General features: G+C 28.7%; 3 protein-coding genes across 5 annotated transcripts; 1 reads left to right on the forward strand and 2 right to left on the reverse strand.

Annotated features, from left to right (window-relative positions):
- Positions 1 to 11,005: 11,005 nt before the first annotated feature.
- On the reverse strand, positions 11,006 to 11,875 carry LOC135138462 (zinc finger X-chromosomal protein-like). The gene has a single exon (XM_064068435.1). It carries the CDS (start codon positions 11,873 to 11,875, stop codon positions 11,006 to 11,008), a length of 870 nt encoding a protein of 289 aa, XP_063924505.1.
- Positions 11,876 to 12,133: 258 nt separating this feature from the next.
- LOC135138293 (zinc finger Y-chromosomal protein-like) lies at positions 12,134 to 13,564 on the forward strand. 3 transcript variants are annotated; one of them, XM_064068237.1, is made up of 2 exons: positions 12,134 to 12,215; positions 12,277 to 13,564. In XM_064068237.1, the coding sequence occupies exon 2, from the start codon at positions 12,287 to 12,289 to the stop codon at positions 13,562 to 13,564; it is 1,278 nt and encodes a 425-aa protein (XP_063924307.1). In that variant the 5' UTR covers positions 12,134 to 12,215; positions 12,277 to 12,286. The 3 variants fall into 3 exon arrangements, with proteins under 3 accessions (XP_063924307.1, XP_063924306.1, XP_063924308.1); XM_064068236.1 differs by having other exon boundaries at positions 12,141 to 12,221; XM_064068238.1 differs by having other exon boundaries at positions 12,169 to 12,230.
- Positions 13,565 to 13,617: 53 nt separating this feature from the next.
- On the reverse strand, positions 13,618 to 15,210 carry LOC135138294 (zinc finger protein 142-like). The gene is made up of 2 exons (XM_064068239.1): positions 14,973 to 15,210; positions 13,618 to 14,915 (listed from the first exon to the last, which is right to left on the reverse strand). The coding sequence occupies exon 2, from the start codon at positions 14,903 to 14,905 to the stop codon at positions 13,685 to 13,687; it is 1,221 nt and encodes a 406-aa protein (XP_063924309.1). The 5' UTR covers positions 14,906 to 14,915; positions 14,973 to 15,210; the 3' UTR covers positions 13,618 to 13,684.
- Between the last annotated feature and the right edge of the window lie 1,296 nt (positions 15,211 to 16,506).

The following is a 16,506-nucleotide window of genomic DNA, read 5'->3' on the forward strand; positions in this document are numbered from 1 at the left end:
TCGATTTACTTTTTCTATTTTCAATTTTTTACATTTGTTAGCTTTTCGGTTTTCGACTTCTACTTTTTGATTTTTCGAGTTTTCAATTTTCTTCCATTTTTCAATTTTCGAGTCTTGAGCTTCGGGATTTTTCAACCTTTCCATTGGATTTTCCAATTTTTTACCTCTTTGATTTTTCATTATTTCGATTTTTTAACTTTTCTCTATTTTTCAATTTTTAGAATAAAAAAAGAGAAAAATTGAAGCCAAATTGTGAAAAATCCCAAAACTGAAATATCGAGAAATTGAAAAATTAAAAATTCTAAAACTTCAAAAATTGAAAAATCGATTTACATTTACGATTTTTCGATTTTTCAATTTTTTACCTTTTTGATTTCTCAATATTTCAATTTTTCAACTTTTCGATTATTCAATTTTTTTAATTAAAAAAAAAAATGGAAAAATTGAAGCCAAATAGTGGAAAGTCCCAAAATTGAAATATCGAAATCTAAAACATCAAAAAATCGAAAAATTGAAAATTCGAAAACTCAAAAAATTAAAAATCGATTTACTTTTTCTATTTTCAATTTTTACATTTTTTAGTTTTCGATTTTCGACTTCTACTTTTTGATTTTTCGAGTTTTCAATTTTCTTCCATTTTTCAATTTTCGAGTCTTGAGCTTCGGGATTTTTCAACCTTTCCATTGGATTTTCCAATTTTTTACCTCTTTGATTTTTCATTATTTCGGTTTTTTAACTTTTCTCTATTTTTCAATTTTTCGAATAAAAAAAGAGAAAAATTGAAGCCAAATTGTGAAAAATCCCAAAACTGAAATATCGAGAAATTGAAAAATTAAAAATTCTAAAACTTCAAAAATTGAAAAATCGATTTACATTTACGATTTTTCGATTTTTCAATTTTTTACCTTTTTGATTTCTCAATATTTCAATTTTTCAACTTTTCGATTATTCAATTTTTTTAATTAAAAAAAAAAATGGAAAAATTGAAGCCAAATAGTGGAAAGTCCCAAAATTGAAATATCGAAATCTAAAACATCAAAAAATCGAAAAATTGAAAATTCGAAAACTCAAAAAATTAAAAATCGATTTACTTTTTCTATTTTCAATTTTTACATTTTTTAGCTTTTCGATTCTTCTACTTTTTGATTTTTCGAGTTTTCAATTTTCTTCCATTTTTCAATTTTCGAGTCTTGAGCATCGGGATTTTTCAACCTTTCCATTGGATTTTCCAATTTTTTACCTCTTTGATTTTTCATTATTTCGGTTTTTTAACTTTTCTCTATTTTTCAATTTTTCGAATAAAAAAAGAGAAAAATTGAAGCCAAATTGTGAAAAATCCCAAAACTGAAATGTCGAGAAATTGAAAAATTAAAAAATCTAAAACTTCAAAAATTGAAAAATCGATTTACATTTACGATTTTTCGATTTTTCAATTTTTTACCGTTTTGATTTTTCAATATTTCGAGTTTTCAATTTTTCGATTAAAAAAATTTAAAAATAGAAGCCAAATAGTGAAAAACTCCAAAACTGAAATATCGAAAATCAGATGCATCAAAAAATCGAAAAATTGAAAAATTAAAAATCTAAAACTCAAAAACTGAAAAACAGATTTAATTTTTCGATTTTTCATTTTTTGGATTTTTAAATTTTTCAATTCTTGGGCCTTTGAGTTTCTGATTGTTCTATATTTCGATCCGGTTTTTCGATTTCCCAATTTTTTACCTTTTTGATTTTTCAATATTTCAATTTTTCAACTTTTCGATTATTCAATTTTTTTAATTAAAAAAAAAATGGAAAAATTGAAGCCAAATAGTGAAAAGTCCTAAAATTGAAATATCGAAATCTAAAACATCAAAAAAATCGAAAAATTGAAAAATCCAAAACTCAAAAAATGAAAAATCGATTTACTTTTTCTATTTTCAAAAATAAAAATAGCAATTTTCCATTAGTTCGTGAAGATGCTCACCACCCTTGCTTGGACATCAATTTATTTATCAAAGACCAATCAAGTAATCCATTTCCAAGAACATCGAACACAGTAAAATTTAATTTTCGTAAAGCAGATTTAGTAAGATTGTATAATGCCTTTATTGAAACTGACTGGTCAGAAGTTTTAGACACAGTGGATGTTGAGACAGCATGTTCTACTTTTTATGATATCAATCTTAAATTATTAAATGTTTATGTTCCGAAGTGTTCGTCATCAGCGAAGACATATTACCCTCCCTGGTTCACAAAAACGATTATATCCAGCATTAAAGAAAAACACAGGCTATGGAATCTCTATAGGAAAAGTAAATTGTTAACTTACTTGGATAGAATAAGAATTCTAAAATGCGACATACGACGTAATATTCGGCAAGCTTATAAAGTCTTCATCAGTGAGGCTGAAAATTCACTTCATAATGACCCAAAGAAGTTTTGGTCATTCGTAAATAAAAGGAGGAAAACTACTTGTGTTCCCAGTTGCATGACAGCTGGTGATGGTGTTATAATATCTAATCCGCAAGACATAGTGAACGCATTTGCATCACAATTTGCAAGTGTTTACACCAATGACAACCATAAACCCTGTGTTGCATCAAGTTGTAATAAAATTAACTGTGAATACTGCGGAAGCTGCCGATGCTCTTTAGTAAGTGATAATCCTATTTGTGATAATTCCATCTGTGATAATTCTGTCTGTGATAACAATCTCATATTCAACCTGCCTGTGATTAATGACTGTGATATTTTAAAAGCTGCGAAAAAAATTAAACCAAATTTCGTTTGTGGTCCAGATGATATACCGGCATTTTTAGTGATTGATTGTCTTCAGTATTTGTTAAAACCTTTATGTCATATATACAATTTAATTTTAAAGTCGTCTATTTATCCACAAATGTGGAAAGTCTCTCGTGTATTTCCTGTGTTTAAAGCTGGTGACAAAGCTAACATTGTAAATTACAGACCGATAGCACTTATATCGAACTATGCTAAATTATTTGAATGTATTATGTCAGACTTCCTATATACCCACTGTATTTCAACAATTGCCTTAGAACAGCATGGATTTATAAAAGGAAGATCCACTCTCACCAATTTATGTGAATTCACCGAATACGTATCCTTGGCTTTAGATAATCGCTTTCAAGTTGATGCCATATACACTGATTTATCCAAAGCTTTTGATAGAGTAGATCATTGCATATTGTTAAAAAAACTTGATACATTAGGAATATGTCATCAGCTAGTAATGATTTTTAGAAATGTCCTGTTTGGTAGGGAACAATTTGTTGAAATTCATGGAGTCCAGTCAACATTATTTCCTGTTAACAGCGGAGTTACTCAAGGCTCAAACCTAGGCCCGCTGTTATTTACTGTTTTCTTCAATGATGTCCTAAATGTTATTAGTTGTAGAGCGTTTATATATGCCGATGATTTAAAAATAGCTAAAGTAATAAAAACGAACAGAGATTGTTTAGTTTTACAAGATAATGTAGATAAATTAGCGCTGTGGTGTGAACAGAATAAGTTAAGCCTTAATAAAAAAAAATGTAGAAAAATTACATTCTCCAGGAAAGACACTAATTTTAATTTTTATTACAATATTAATGGAACTTTGCTAGAAAACTGTAATCAAATACGCGATTTAGGCATAATTGTAGACTCTGCATTGTCATTTGTTCCTCATATCATTGATATAACAAATTCAGCTATCAAAACACTTGGCTTCATCTGTAGAAATACTAAAGAATTTAATAATATTTTATGTATTAAACAGCTTTATTATAGTCTAGTTAGGTCAAAGTTAGAATACTGTTCGATAATTTGGAGACCTCATCACCAAATTTATATTAATATTATAGAAAACGTTAACAGGAAATTTGCTAAGTATCTGTATTTTAAAATGTTCAACTGTTATCCTGTTAGTCATTGTAACCAGAGAGCTCTTCTTAATATAGTGAATGAAAATTTTCTCGAGTATAGACGAAATATTGCTTGTTTTGTATTTTTGCAGAAGTTGGTGCGTGGTGATATATTCTGTCCAGCGTTACTAAATAATATTAACTTTTGTGTTCCTCGTTTATTGTGCAGAAATCCATCCACTTTTTACTATCAAATTCCAAATTCTTATCATCACTTTAATAGCCCCTTAATTACATGTTTTAGACTTTATAATAACTGTACTTTAGACGATAGCATTGATATTTTTCACGCTAATTTTAATAAAGCATCTTTCAAAAAAAAGTTATTAGCACGATATGCACAATAATATATGTACATAATATTTGTTCTGATGTTAGATTTAATTTTTTTTTTTTTTTTAGATTTTTTTTTAAATTGTAAGTTTAGTTTAAGCTGAATTTAATGTCTTTTTGTGTATACATGTCCACCATAGACTAACGTCTGTTGGAATGAATAAACGTATTATTATTATTATTATTATTATTTTCAATTTTTACGTTTTTTAGCTTTTCGATTTTCGACTTCTACTTTTTGATTTTTCGAGTTTTCAATTTTCTTCCATTTTTCAATTTTCGAGTCTTGAGCTTCGGGATTTTTCAACCTTTCCATTGGATTTTCCAATTTTATACCTCTTTGATTTTTCATTATTTCGATTTTTTAACTTTTCTCTATTTTTCAATTTTTCGAATAAAAAAAGAGAAAAATTGAAGCCAAATTGTGAAAAATCCCAAAACTGAAATATCGAGAAATTGAAAAATTAAAAAATCTAAAACTTCAAAAATTGAAAAATCGATTTACATTTACGATTTTTCGATTTTTCAATTTTTTACCTTTTTGATTTTTCAATATTTCGATTTTTCAATTTTTCGATTAAAAAAATTGAAAAATAGAAGCCAAATAGTGAAAAACTCCAAAACTGAAATATCGAAAATCAGGTGCATCAAAAAATCGAAAAATTGAAAAATTAAAAATCTAAAACTCAAAAACTGAGAAACAGATTTACTTTTTCGATTTTTCATTTTTTGGATTTTTTAATTTTTCAATTTTTGGGCCTTTGAGTTTCTGATTGTTCTATATTTCGATCCGGTTTTTCGATTTCTCAATTTTTTACCTTTTTGATTTTTCAATATTTCAATTTTTCAACTTTTCGATTATTCAATTTTTTTAATTAAAAAAAAAAATGGAAAAATTGAAGCCAAATAGTGAAAAGTCCCAAAATTGAAATATCGAAATCTAAAACATCCAAAAATCCAAAAATTGAAAAATCCAAAACTCAAAAAATGAAAAATCGATTTACTTTTTCTATTTTCAATTTTTACATTTTTTAGCTTTTCGATTTTCGACTTCTACTTTTTGATTTTTCGAGTTTTCAATTTTCTTCCATTTTTCAATTTTCGAGTCTTGAGCTTCGGGATTTTTCAACCTTTCCATTGGATTTTCCAATTTTTTACCTCTTTGATTTTTCATTATTTCGATTTTTTAACTTTTCTCTATTTTTCAATTTTTCGAATAAAAAAAGAGAAAAATTGAAGCCAAATTGTGAAAAATTCCAAAACTGAAATATCGAGAAATTGAAAAATTAAAAAATCTAAAACTTCAAAAATTGAAAAATCGATTTACATTTACGATTTTTCGATTTTTCATTTTTTTACCTTTCTGATTTTTCAATATTTCGATTTATCAATTTTTCGATTAAAAAAATTGAAAAATAGAAGCCAAATAGTGAAAAACTCCAAAACTGAAATATCGAAAATCAGATGCATCAAAAAATCGAAAAATTGAAAAATTAAAAATCTAAAACTCAAAAACTGAAAAACAGATTTACTTTTTCGATTTTTCATTTTTTGGATTTTTTAATTTTCAACTTTTGGGCCTTTGACTTTCTGATTGTTCTATATTTCGATCCGGTTTTTCGATTTCTCAATTTTTTACCTTTTTAATTTTTCAATATTTCAGTTTTTCAACTTTTCGATTATTCAATTTTTTTAATTAAAAAAAAATGGAATAATTGAAGCCAAATAGTGAAAAGTCCCAAAATTGAAATATCGAAATCTAAAACATCAAAAAATTGAAAAATCCAAAACTCAAAAAATGGACATATTGAAAAATCGCAAAGCCAAAGGATCGAAAATTGAAAAGTCAAAAAATCGAAGTCGAAAAATCGAAAAATCAAGAAATCTAAAATTTAAAAATTGAAAAATCGAAAAATCGAATGGACATATTGAAAAATCCCAAAGCCAAATGATCGAAAATTGAAAAGTCAAAAAATCGAAGTCGAAAAATCGAAAAATCAAGAAATCTAAAATTTAAAAATTGAAAAATCGAAAAATCGAATGGACATATTGAAAAATCGCAAAGCCAAAGGATCGAAAATTGAAAAGTCAAAAAATCGAAGTCGAAAAATCGAAAAATCAAGAAATCTAAAATTTAAAAATTGAAAAATCGAAAAATCGAATGGACATATTGAAAAATCCCAAAGCCAAAGGATCGAAAATTGAAAAGTCGAAAAATCAAAAAAACGAAGTCGAAAAATCGAAAAATTAAAAAATCTAAAATTTAAAAATCTTGAATTGAAAAACTGAAAAAGTAAATCGATTTTTCAATTTTTAAGTTTTAGATTTTTTAATTTTTCAATTTTTCGATTTTTTAATGTTTTAGATTTTCGATATGAAATCGTATTAACCCAGTGGATTTTTTCGAAAAAATGTCGAAAAGTCGAACAACTGAGAAACCGAAATAGGCCAAAATCGAAAAATCGAAAAGTTAAAAATTGAACAATTTATAAATAGAGAAATTGACAATAAAAATATCGAAAAATCCAAATCTTGATTAATCGAGAAATCAAAAAACTTAAAAATTCGAAAAATTCAAAAATTGAAAGATCAAAAGAACGAGAAATCGAAAAGTGATGAAGTCGAAAAATCGAAAAATAGAGAAATTGATAAACAAAAAGTTAAAAGTTGAAAAATTGGAAAAGCGGAAAAATCAAAAAACGAAAAAATTGAACAATGGAAAAACTAAGAAACCGAAATAGACCAAAATAAAAAATTGAAAAACTAATAAATCGAAAACCTGAACAATCAAATCTCAATAAATCGGGAGTGAAATATTAACAAATCGAAAAATTGAAAAAACAGAACATCTAAAACCAGGAAGTCGAAAAATTGAAAAATTAAGAAATATTGAAAACTTAAAATATCAAAAGATTGAAAAATATAAAATTTAAAAATCTAAAAATTGAAAAATCGAAAAAGTAAAAAGGTAGACACATCGAAAAATCCAGAAATCAAAAATAGAGAAGCCGAATAATTGAACTATTGAAAAATCCTAAAACTGAAATATTTATAAACTGAAAAATCGAAAAATCAAAAAAATGAAGTCGAAAAATAGAAACCTTAAAAAATCGAAAAATTGGAAAATCAAAAACCTGAAAAATTAAAAAATTGAAGAACAGGAAAATCGAAACACTCGAAGATCAAGAAATGGGAAAATCAGAACATCGATTGATTGAAAAATCGAAAAATTGAGGGTTTATAAAAGTCAAATTTGAAAAATTAAGAAATCGAAAATTTGACAAAATGACAATTGCAAAACAGAAAACCTAAAACTAGGAAGTTGAAAAATCAAAAGATTAAGTCGAAACATTTGAAAAATTCGAAAACTTGAAAAATTGAAATATCGAAAAACTGAAATGAAAAATCGAGAAAACGAAAAATCTAAAATTTTAAAAATAAAAAAAATCGACACATCGAAAAATCCAGGAGTCAAAAATCGAAAAGTCGAAGAATCGAAATATTGAAAAATCCCGAAACTGAAATATCGAAAAACAGAAAAATGAAAGAAAAACTAAAAATGGGAAACTAAATCGGGAAATCAAGACATTGAAAAATCGAAAAATTTAAAACGACAATTGAAAACAGAAAATCTAAAACCGGAAGTCGAAAAATCGAAAAATTAAGCAATCGAAAAATTGAAAAATCGAAAAAGTAAAAAAATCGACACATCGAAAACTCCAGAAGCCAAAAATCGAAAGGACGAAGAATCGAAATATTGAAAAATCCCAACTGAAATATCGAAAAACTGAAAAATGAAAGAAAAACTGAAAAATGGAAAACCTGAAAAATCCGAAAACTGAAATATCCAAAAACTGAGAACCTAAAAAGTCGAAAAATTGAGCAATAGAAAATTCCAAAAAGTGATATCGAAACCCTCGAAAGTCAAGAAATGGGATTAATTGAAAAATCGAAAAATGACAGTTCATAAATGTCAAATTTGGAAAATTGAAAAATCGAAAATTTGAAAAAACGACAATTGAAAAATAGAAAATCTAAAACCGGGAAGTCGAAAAATCGATTGATTAAGAAATCAAAACATTTGAAAAATTCGAAAACTTGGAAAACTGAAATATCGAAGAGCTGAAATGAAAAATCGAAAAATCTAAAATTTTAAATATTTAAAAACTAAAATTCCAAAAAATTGGAATCGAAAAACTGAAAAATCCCAAAACTAAAATATCCAAAAACTGATATTCTAAAAAATCGAAAAATTGACAAAAGTGAATTTTCGGCCGATACTAACACCTGTAAATTTGATTCATTGTTTGTAAATTCGCAGTTCATGTTAGGATTTTAATCGTTAACTGGTTCTAACACAAACTTAACAGTCAGAGATTTGTTGTGAAATATCCTGTAGTTAGGTAACAAGCGAGTCCGAAGTTTAAGTTGTGTTGTTCAAAAAATATTATGTATATTAAGAAAAAAAGTCAAAATATACACCCCGCCCACCCACCCCATCTCATTTGTGATGATTTACATTGGGTTTACATTTTGTCTTTTTTTTCTTAGTATGTGCAGACTTATTTCGACAACACGAAACTTAAAACATGTCGAAAATGGTAAATTTATTGAAAAATCGAAAACTTAAAATATCGAATATGTAACTGAAAAATTCAAAATGTGAATTTGAAAAATTGAAATATCTAAAAATTGAAATAACGAAAAATTAAAAATCGAGAAACTTAGAAGTGAAAAAGTTATACTTATACAATCTGAAATGTGAAAAATTGAAATATCGCAGGTCGAGATTTTTCTTATTTCTAGATTAATTGGTCGCATCGGCAGCTAGGTCATTAGCAACCTTGAGAAATTGAAGAAACGGAAAATTGAATTCTCAAGAACTGAAAAATTGGAAAATAAAAAAATTCCAAATCGTAAAATTGAAGTCGATGAAACGAAAAATTTTAAACTGAAAAACGGAAAATTCAAATATCTGAAAATTGAAACACGAAAAACTGCGAAATTGAAAATCGAAAAATCAAAAAATTCCAAAAACCGAAAACATGAAAAATTGAAAAAATGAAAAAAAATCACAAAACTGAAAACACAAAAAATTGAAAAAATTAATAATAGAGAACCTGAAAAATCACAAAAGTAAAAACATGAAAAATTGAAAAATCTAAAAATTAAAATTCCGGAAACTGAAACGTCGAAAAGATGAAAAATCGAAATAATTGAAAATTAAAAATTTGAAATCGATCAAATGAAAAACTTGAAACTGAAAACACGAAAAATTAAAAATCGAGAAACTGAGAAGTCGAAAAAAGCAAAATCGGAAAGATGGAAAATTGAAAAATTACAGGTTGAGAAACTGAAGAAACTGAAACTTGAAAAGTTGAAATATTACAAAATCGATTGCTAATCATCTAAAAATTGGAAAATCCATGGAGAAAATAAAGAAAATTAAAATCGTGAAACTGAAAAACAGAAGAAACTAAAATTTAAAATCCAAAAATTAACAATAGAAAAAGTCGAAAAATGAAAGAAACGAAGAAGTGAAAAACCGAAAAATTAAAAATCGGGAAACGAAAGTTTGAAAAATTGCACAAATAAAAAATTAAAATTTCAAATAAACTGAAAAATTGCAAGATCAAAAAATTCAGCATCCAAAAATTGAAAAACGAAAAATTAAAATATCTAAAAATTGAAACATTAAAAATTGCGAACTGAAAATCGAAAAAACAAAGAATTCCAAAAACCGGAAACACGAAAAACTGAAAAATCAAAATCTTGTCGAAAAAATCGAAAAAATGACAAAACTGAAAACATGAAAAACTAAAAAAAAAATTATAATAGAGAACTTAAATAATCGAAAAAATGAAAAAATCATAAAACTGAAAACGTGAAAAGTTGAAAAATCTAAAAATTAAAATTCGGGGAACTGAAAAGTCGAAATGATGAAAAATCGAAAAACTGAAAAACTGAAAAATTTTAAATCGAGAAACCGAAAAATCGAAAAGAGCAACACCGAAAATCTGAAAAATCGAAAAATCGACAATCTAAAAAATAGAAGAAACTAAAAATTGAAAAATTAACTAAAAAATAATAAATCAAATACTGAAAACTCGAAAAACTGAAAAAGCTAAAAATTTTAAAAATCAAAACTGAAAAGTCGTAAAAAATAACTGAAAATCTGAAAAGTCATAAAATTGTAAACTGAAAAGTTTTAAAGAAAAAATGAAAAAGTGGAAAATTTAAATATGTATATAAAAATTGAAAAATCAGGAAATTAAAATCGAGAAACTCAAAAATGGAGAAATTAGAGAAACCAAAAATTAAAAAATCGAAAAATTAACAACAGAGAACCTGAAAAATCGAAAAAAAAAAAAATCAAAAAACCGAAAACACGAAAAATTTAAATATCTATAATTTTAAAAATCAAAACATTAAGTTAGAGAAACTGAAAAGTCAAAAAGATGAATTTTTTTTTTATTTTGCGCTAAAAACGAATTATAGTAACCGAAAAGTTAGGATTTAGTTCTTAAAAATCAAAAATAAAAATATAACAAAAGATTTGATTTTTAAATAAAGTAGAATTTAAAAAATCGACTTTTCGGTGAATTTTCCCCAGCGAAAGATCCCCATAAAACCAAGAAAGCATGCATTACTGAATAATTTTCCTCTGGTGCTAAATTTAATTCGAAACAGGACACCACAATATAAAAAACGCATTTTGTATTTTATTAATTTAATTACAACATTAAACAACAAATAAAACTTCACTAATCATCCGAATGATGCGCCTTTATATGCCTTTTCAAATTCGAGTTCTGCTTAGCCTTATATGAACACTTTTTACACTCAAACCACTTAATATCCTGCCCCGCCACATGATACGCATTCATGTGCACTTTTAAATTAAAACTCTTCTTAGCTTTATAAGCGCACTCTTTGCACTTGTACCACGTAATATCGTCCTCACCCAAATGCCGCGCATTTATGTGACTTTTCAAATCCGTTTTATGCTTAGTTTTGTACTCACAGTGATCACACTCATGCCATTTAATACTCTGCCCTTCCAAATGGTACACACTCACGTGCTTTTTCAAATTCGACTTCTTCTTAGCTTTGTACGGACATTGATTGCACTCGAACCATTTAATGTTCTCCTCGTCCGTATGCTGAAAATTTAGGTGACTTCTCAAGTAGGATTTATGTTTAGCTTTGTATGAACATTTGGGGCAGTAAAACCACGGGATTTCATCATCATCTAAGTGTTTTACCGTTTTGTGTATTTTTAAGGAGTGTTTATACTTGGATTTGTAGTCACACTGGTCGCATTTGTGCCACGTACAAAGTTTCTGTGTGGAGTCTTCGGCAGTTTTTAATCGAGCACTGTCTTCTTTTATGGCGTGTTGAAGCCACTTGAGAGAAAAGTGAGTTTCGAAGCTACACGTTGCACAAATGTAACTTTTAATGCTATGCAAATCGTGTTTGTGTTTTTTAATGGTGTGGCAAGCCTCGATGTGTTGCTTTAAAAGAAGGGTTAGGTCTGCCTGGAAATCACAGTCCTTGCAATAATAAACTTCAATAGTTGTAGTTTCACAGTTGAAGAGTTTTAAAGAGGGACAGTGACGTCTGATGTGGTCCATGATTACACACTTTGGTTGTCTTCAAACATTTTTGGAAGTTGTTGATGTAAACATAACCTCAAAATTAACCTTCTGCTTGTTTTCTAGTCAAAGATTATCAATTTTTAACTGATTATTGATGCGTTTTGTTGCAAATTTTACGGTAGGAAGCACAGTTCAGGATAAAAATTATGTGGAGGTTATAAAAATACAGTTCACTACAACAAAATTTCGTGGTAGGCAACACACAATACTCTGACTAGTCTTTAACTTCGAATTATCGTTTCTCTGGTTAATTTTTGAGGTTATATTGTCACAATAGATTTTGAAATAATTTTTCACCAAAATAGCAGCTAAAAGGGTAAAAGTAAACTTAGTAAGTACTTTCACACTATAGCCATTCTAATAATAAATGAAATTAGGTGAATCAACATGTCGGTCCTGGAATATCCAGAAAACTCTCCCTCGAACATAACCTCAAATTATGGCTTGATAAACCACTTTAGAAGTCACAGCTCATCTCCGCTACGTTTCAACTGTGAAAATAGCAAGGTGGAAAGCTACAAGTGCAAAGACTGCAATTTCCAGACAAAACTAACCCTTTTTTTCAAAGAACACCACGCTATAAAAAAAGAACAAAAAGAATACACCACACAGAAGTACGTTTGTGACAAATGCTTTTTTGAAACATACTTTTCACTCAAATGGTTACAACACACTGTAGAGTGTTTGGAAAATCGTCAAATGAGAAAGTTGTTTCCGCTGTATAAGTGTCCATGTGGTCGCAAATACAAAAGAAAACAGTCTTTAAACAAACACAAAATTTTGAAACACCCTGATGGAAACTCAGTAGTGTGGTACCACTGTGCCCAATGCCCATACAAAGCTAAACAAAAAGGTCACTTAAAAACCCACATATACAACCAGCATATGGACATTCAAAACATTAAGTGGTTTGAATGCGAAAAATGCCCATTCAGAGCCAAACTCAAAGGAAACTTAAAAAACCACGTAGTGGCTCGACATACCACCGAGCACGATATTAAATGGTACGAATGTGCAGAGTGCCCCTACAAAACCAAACAAAAACACCACCTAAAAAGCCACTTCAATGCTTATCATTTAGATGAACGCTACATTAAATGGTACAAATGTGACAAATGCCTCTACAAATCCAAAAAAAAATCCGGCTTGAAAGTGCACATAAACGTGTCACATTTAGACGAAACAGAGATTAAATGGTTTAAATGCGACAGATGTGACTATAAAGGTAAAAACAAATCGTATTTGCAAAAGCATATAATCGCGCGACATTTCGACGATAAAGATATTAAATGGTACGAATGTGAAAAGTGCCCGTATAAAGCAAAACTTAAAGCAACTTTGAAGGATCACACGACCGCGAAACACTCAGACGGGCGCGAGATTAAGTGGTACGAATGTGCCAAGTGCTCGTTTAAAGCTAAGCAGAAGGGGAATTTAAAAAGTCACATAACCGCGTACCACTTGGACGAAAACGAGATTAAGTGGTTTCAGTGTGAAAAGTGCAACTTTAAAGCTAAGAAGAAATTTAATTTGAAGAAGCACATGATTGTGTGGCATTTGGGGGATGAAGATGTTAAATGGTTCGAGTGTGAAAGGTGTCCGTTCAGATCTAAACATAAATCGTCTTTTAATAGACACGTCAATGTGCATCAAATCAATGAATAAATTATACCTAATTAAAAAACGCTTTTAATTTAAAACAATTTTATTTTTCTTGTGTTACACTTAGAAAAATATCTTTAAATGAAAGTCGTACTTGCCTGGATGCCTTTTCAATGACGTCGTTTAACTTTTTTCTGCGTGGTGGACAATTATCTTGTGTTTGTTCAAATCAGACTTTCTAATAGCTTTATACGAACACATTTTGCATTTGTACCACTTGATATTGTGTTCATCCAAATGGTGGACTGTTACATGTTCACATTTAATCTCCAAGTGGTATTTCCTGACGTGGCATTTTAAATTTACTTTTTGTTTAGCTTTATACGGGCACTTGTCACACTCGTACCATTTAATATCTTTTTCCTCCAAATGGTGGGCGTTAAAGTGGCATTGTAAATGCGACTTTTGTTTAGCTTTATATGGGCACTTTTTGCATTCATACAGCGTGATGTTTTGCTTAACCATGTGGCGCGTTTTTATGTGACGTTTCAAGTTCTCTTTGGATTTACCTCTATATGGGCATTTTTTGCACTCACACCATTCGACGTCCTGGTTGTCTAAATGGCGCAAAATCGTGTGTCTTTTCAAATGGGAAATCTTTCTAGTTTTGTATGGACACTTTTCACACTCGTACCATTTAAAATCTAGCTTATTTAAGTGGCGAATGTTTACATGTACTTTTAAAGCAGATTTGTACTTAGTTTTGAATTGGCATTGTGTGCACTTGTACCATGTGATGTCCTTTTCGTCCACATGGTGTGCGTTTACGTGGATTTTTAAACACCATTTTCGTTTAGACTTGTATGAACAGTTTAAGCACTTATACCACGAGATTTTGTCGTCTTTTAAGTGTTTTGAGTATCTGTGTTGTGTCAGATTTTTCTTATATTTTGATTTGAATTTACAGTCGTTGCAGTTGTACCAGGTCTGTTTAATTTTTTCGTCTTCTTTTACACAATTCGCTTTATAGTCCACACATACTGAGGTATGCTGAAGCCACTTGATTGAAAAATTCGTGTTAAAACCACACTTGTCACAAAAATATTTCTGAACTGTGTATTCTTCACTCAATGATTCTTCTCTTTTAATTCCGTGGTGCCCTTCTACATGTTGTTTAAAAATAAGTGTTAATTTGGTTTGAAAATTGCAGGTTGGGCAGTTGTAACTTTCAATGTTGCTATTTTCGCAGTTGAAAAGCGTCGATGATGAAGGGTGGCATCTGAGGTGGTGTATCATTAACAATAATGATGTTGTAAAGTACGGGCAAACTTTACAATGTTGGACTTTTCTTAAGGAAGACTTGGAGTGTTCTGTCGGGGTTTCACAGTATTCCAAACTCGACATTTTGGTTTGGCTACGGTTAAAATTAGTGTTTTTGGTGTGCTCTAAATTAAACACAGTTTTTTCTTACCGTTTATGAGGTTGTTTGGGTTGTTTTAATTTTTAAATGATGCTCTGGACAGCATAACCTCAAAATGTAAATTTTACTGCAGAATTGATTTTCTGTTGTGTGATAAAGCGGAAATGGTGACATCTTTCCAAGTTTATGGGAAATTTTAATTGAAAATGTTTTTCTCGTCACCACGCTGTAATCGCAGTAAACCATACAGTAACGTCAGTGTCAGTTTTTAAAAGGCCCGTAACGGACTAGAACCATAGATTAATACAGATGCGACACAGGACACACAGGCTGATTTTGCAAAACCAGTCTTATTGACATTGGAGTCCTCAAACGCCAAAGACAAGCGCCAAATTTAAATAGTCCATGCCAATAAAAAAACTTGTTTCACTACAACTCGTCGTCTGAGAACTTGTTCGATCTACAGACCAGAGCGCGCTTAGGCCAATGTCGACTCTAAGCGTTCAGAACCGATTTGGTTGGTTTGGACTATAATTTCTGCTGGAAATAGTTGTTTGGTTGGTTTTTATAACGACTAAGTGAATATTTTTGGTGCATATTTAGATGATTTTACATATTTTGTTTAACTAAGAATTAATTCTTTATTCGCGTTTTATAATTTATACTAGCAAAACGTCTTAAACTAAAAATATTGTTGAAATCGTTTTTTCGGGAAAATGTTTTGGAAACACTGTGTTCTATTTTATATGAATTTTTAAATGTTTTTAGTGACAATTTTTGTGGTTGTTTTAGATACACTGTATGATATCAACAGTGAGAAAAAAATGAAAAATTAAAATAATCGAAAATTCGAAAAATCGAGAAATCTAATAATCGTAAAATCGAAACCTTAAAAAATCGTAAAACGAAACATCAGAAAATTGAAAAAATGTAAAATTCAAAAATCTAAAATTTAAAAACCGAATAACAAAAAATCGAGAAATCGAAACTCCCAAATTTAAAAAATCGGATAACAAAAAGTTAAAAATTCAACAATTTACAAATTGAAAACTTGACAATCAAAATATCGAAAAATCCAAATCTCGATAAATCGAGAAATCAAAAAACTTAAAAATTCGAAAAATTGAAAAATTGAGAGATTGAAAGATCAAAAGAACGAGAAATCGAAAAGTGATGAAGTCGAAAAATCGAAAAATAGAGAAATCGACAAAAAGTTAAAAGTTGAAAAATTGGAAAAGCGGAAAAATCAAAAAACGAAAAAATGGAAAACTGGAAAAACTGAGAAACCGAAATAGGCCAAAATAAAAATTGAAAAACTGATAAATCGAAAACCTGAACAATAAAATTTCGATAAATCGGGAATGAAAAATTAACAAATCGAAAAATTGAAAAACAGAACATCTAAAACCAGGAAGTCGAAAAATCGAAAGATTATGAAATATTGAAAAATTAAAATATCAAAGGATTGAAAAATCTAAAAAGTAAAAAGGTAGACACATCTAAAAATCCAGAAGTCAAAAATAAAAGAGCCGAAGAATTGAAATATTGAAAAATCCCAAAACTGAAATATCTAAAAACTGAAAAT

This window comes from Zophobas morio, unplaced genomic scaffold (assembly GCF_036711695.1).
Source record: "Zophobas morio isolate AGI-343-1 ecotype UQ-CSIRO unplaced genomic scaffold, CSIRO_AGI_Zmor_V1 ptg000030l, whole genome shotgun sequence".
NCBI classification, from domain to species: Eukaryota; Metazoa; Arthropoda; class Insecta; order Coleoptera; family Tenebrionidae; genus Zophobas; species Zophobas morio.

Coding starts and splice junctions, on each gene's coding strand:
- LOC135138462 (XM_064068435.1), bottom strand. CDS start 11,875: ATGGACCACATCAGACGTCACTGTCCCTCTTTAAAACTCTTCAACTGT.
- LOC135138293 (XM_064068237.1), top strand. CDS start 12,287: ATGTCGGTCCTGGAATATCCAGAAAACTCTCCCTCGAACATAACCTCA.
- LOC135138294 (XM_064068239.1), bottom strand. CDS start 14,905: ATGTCGAGTTTGGAATACTGTGAAACCCCGACAGAACACTCCAAGTCT.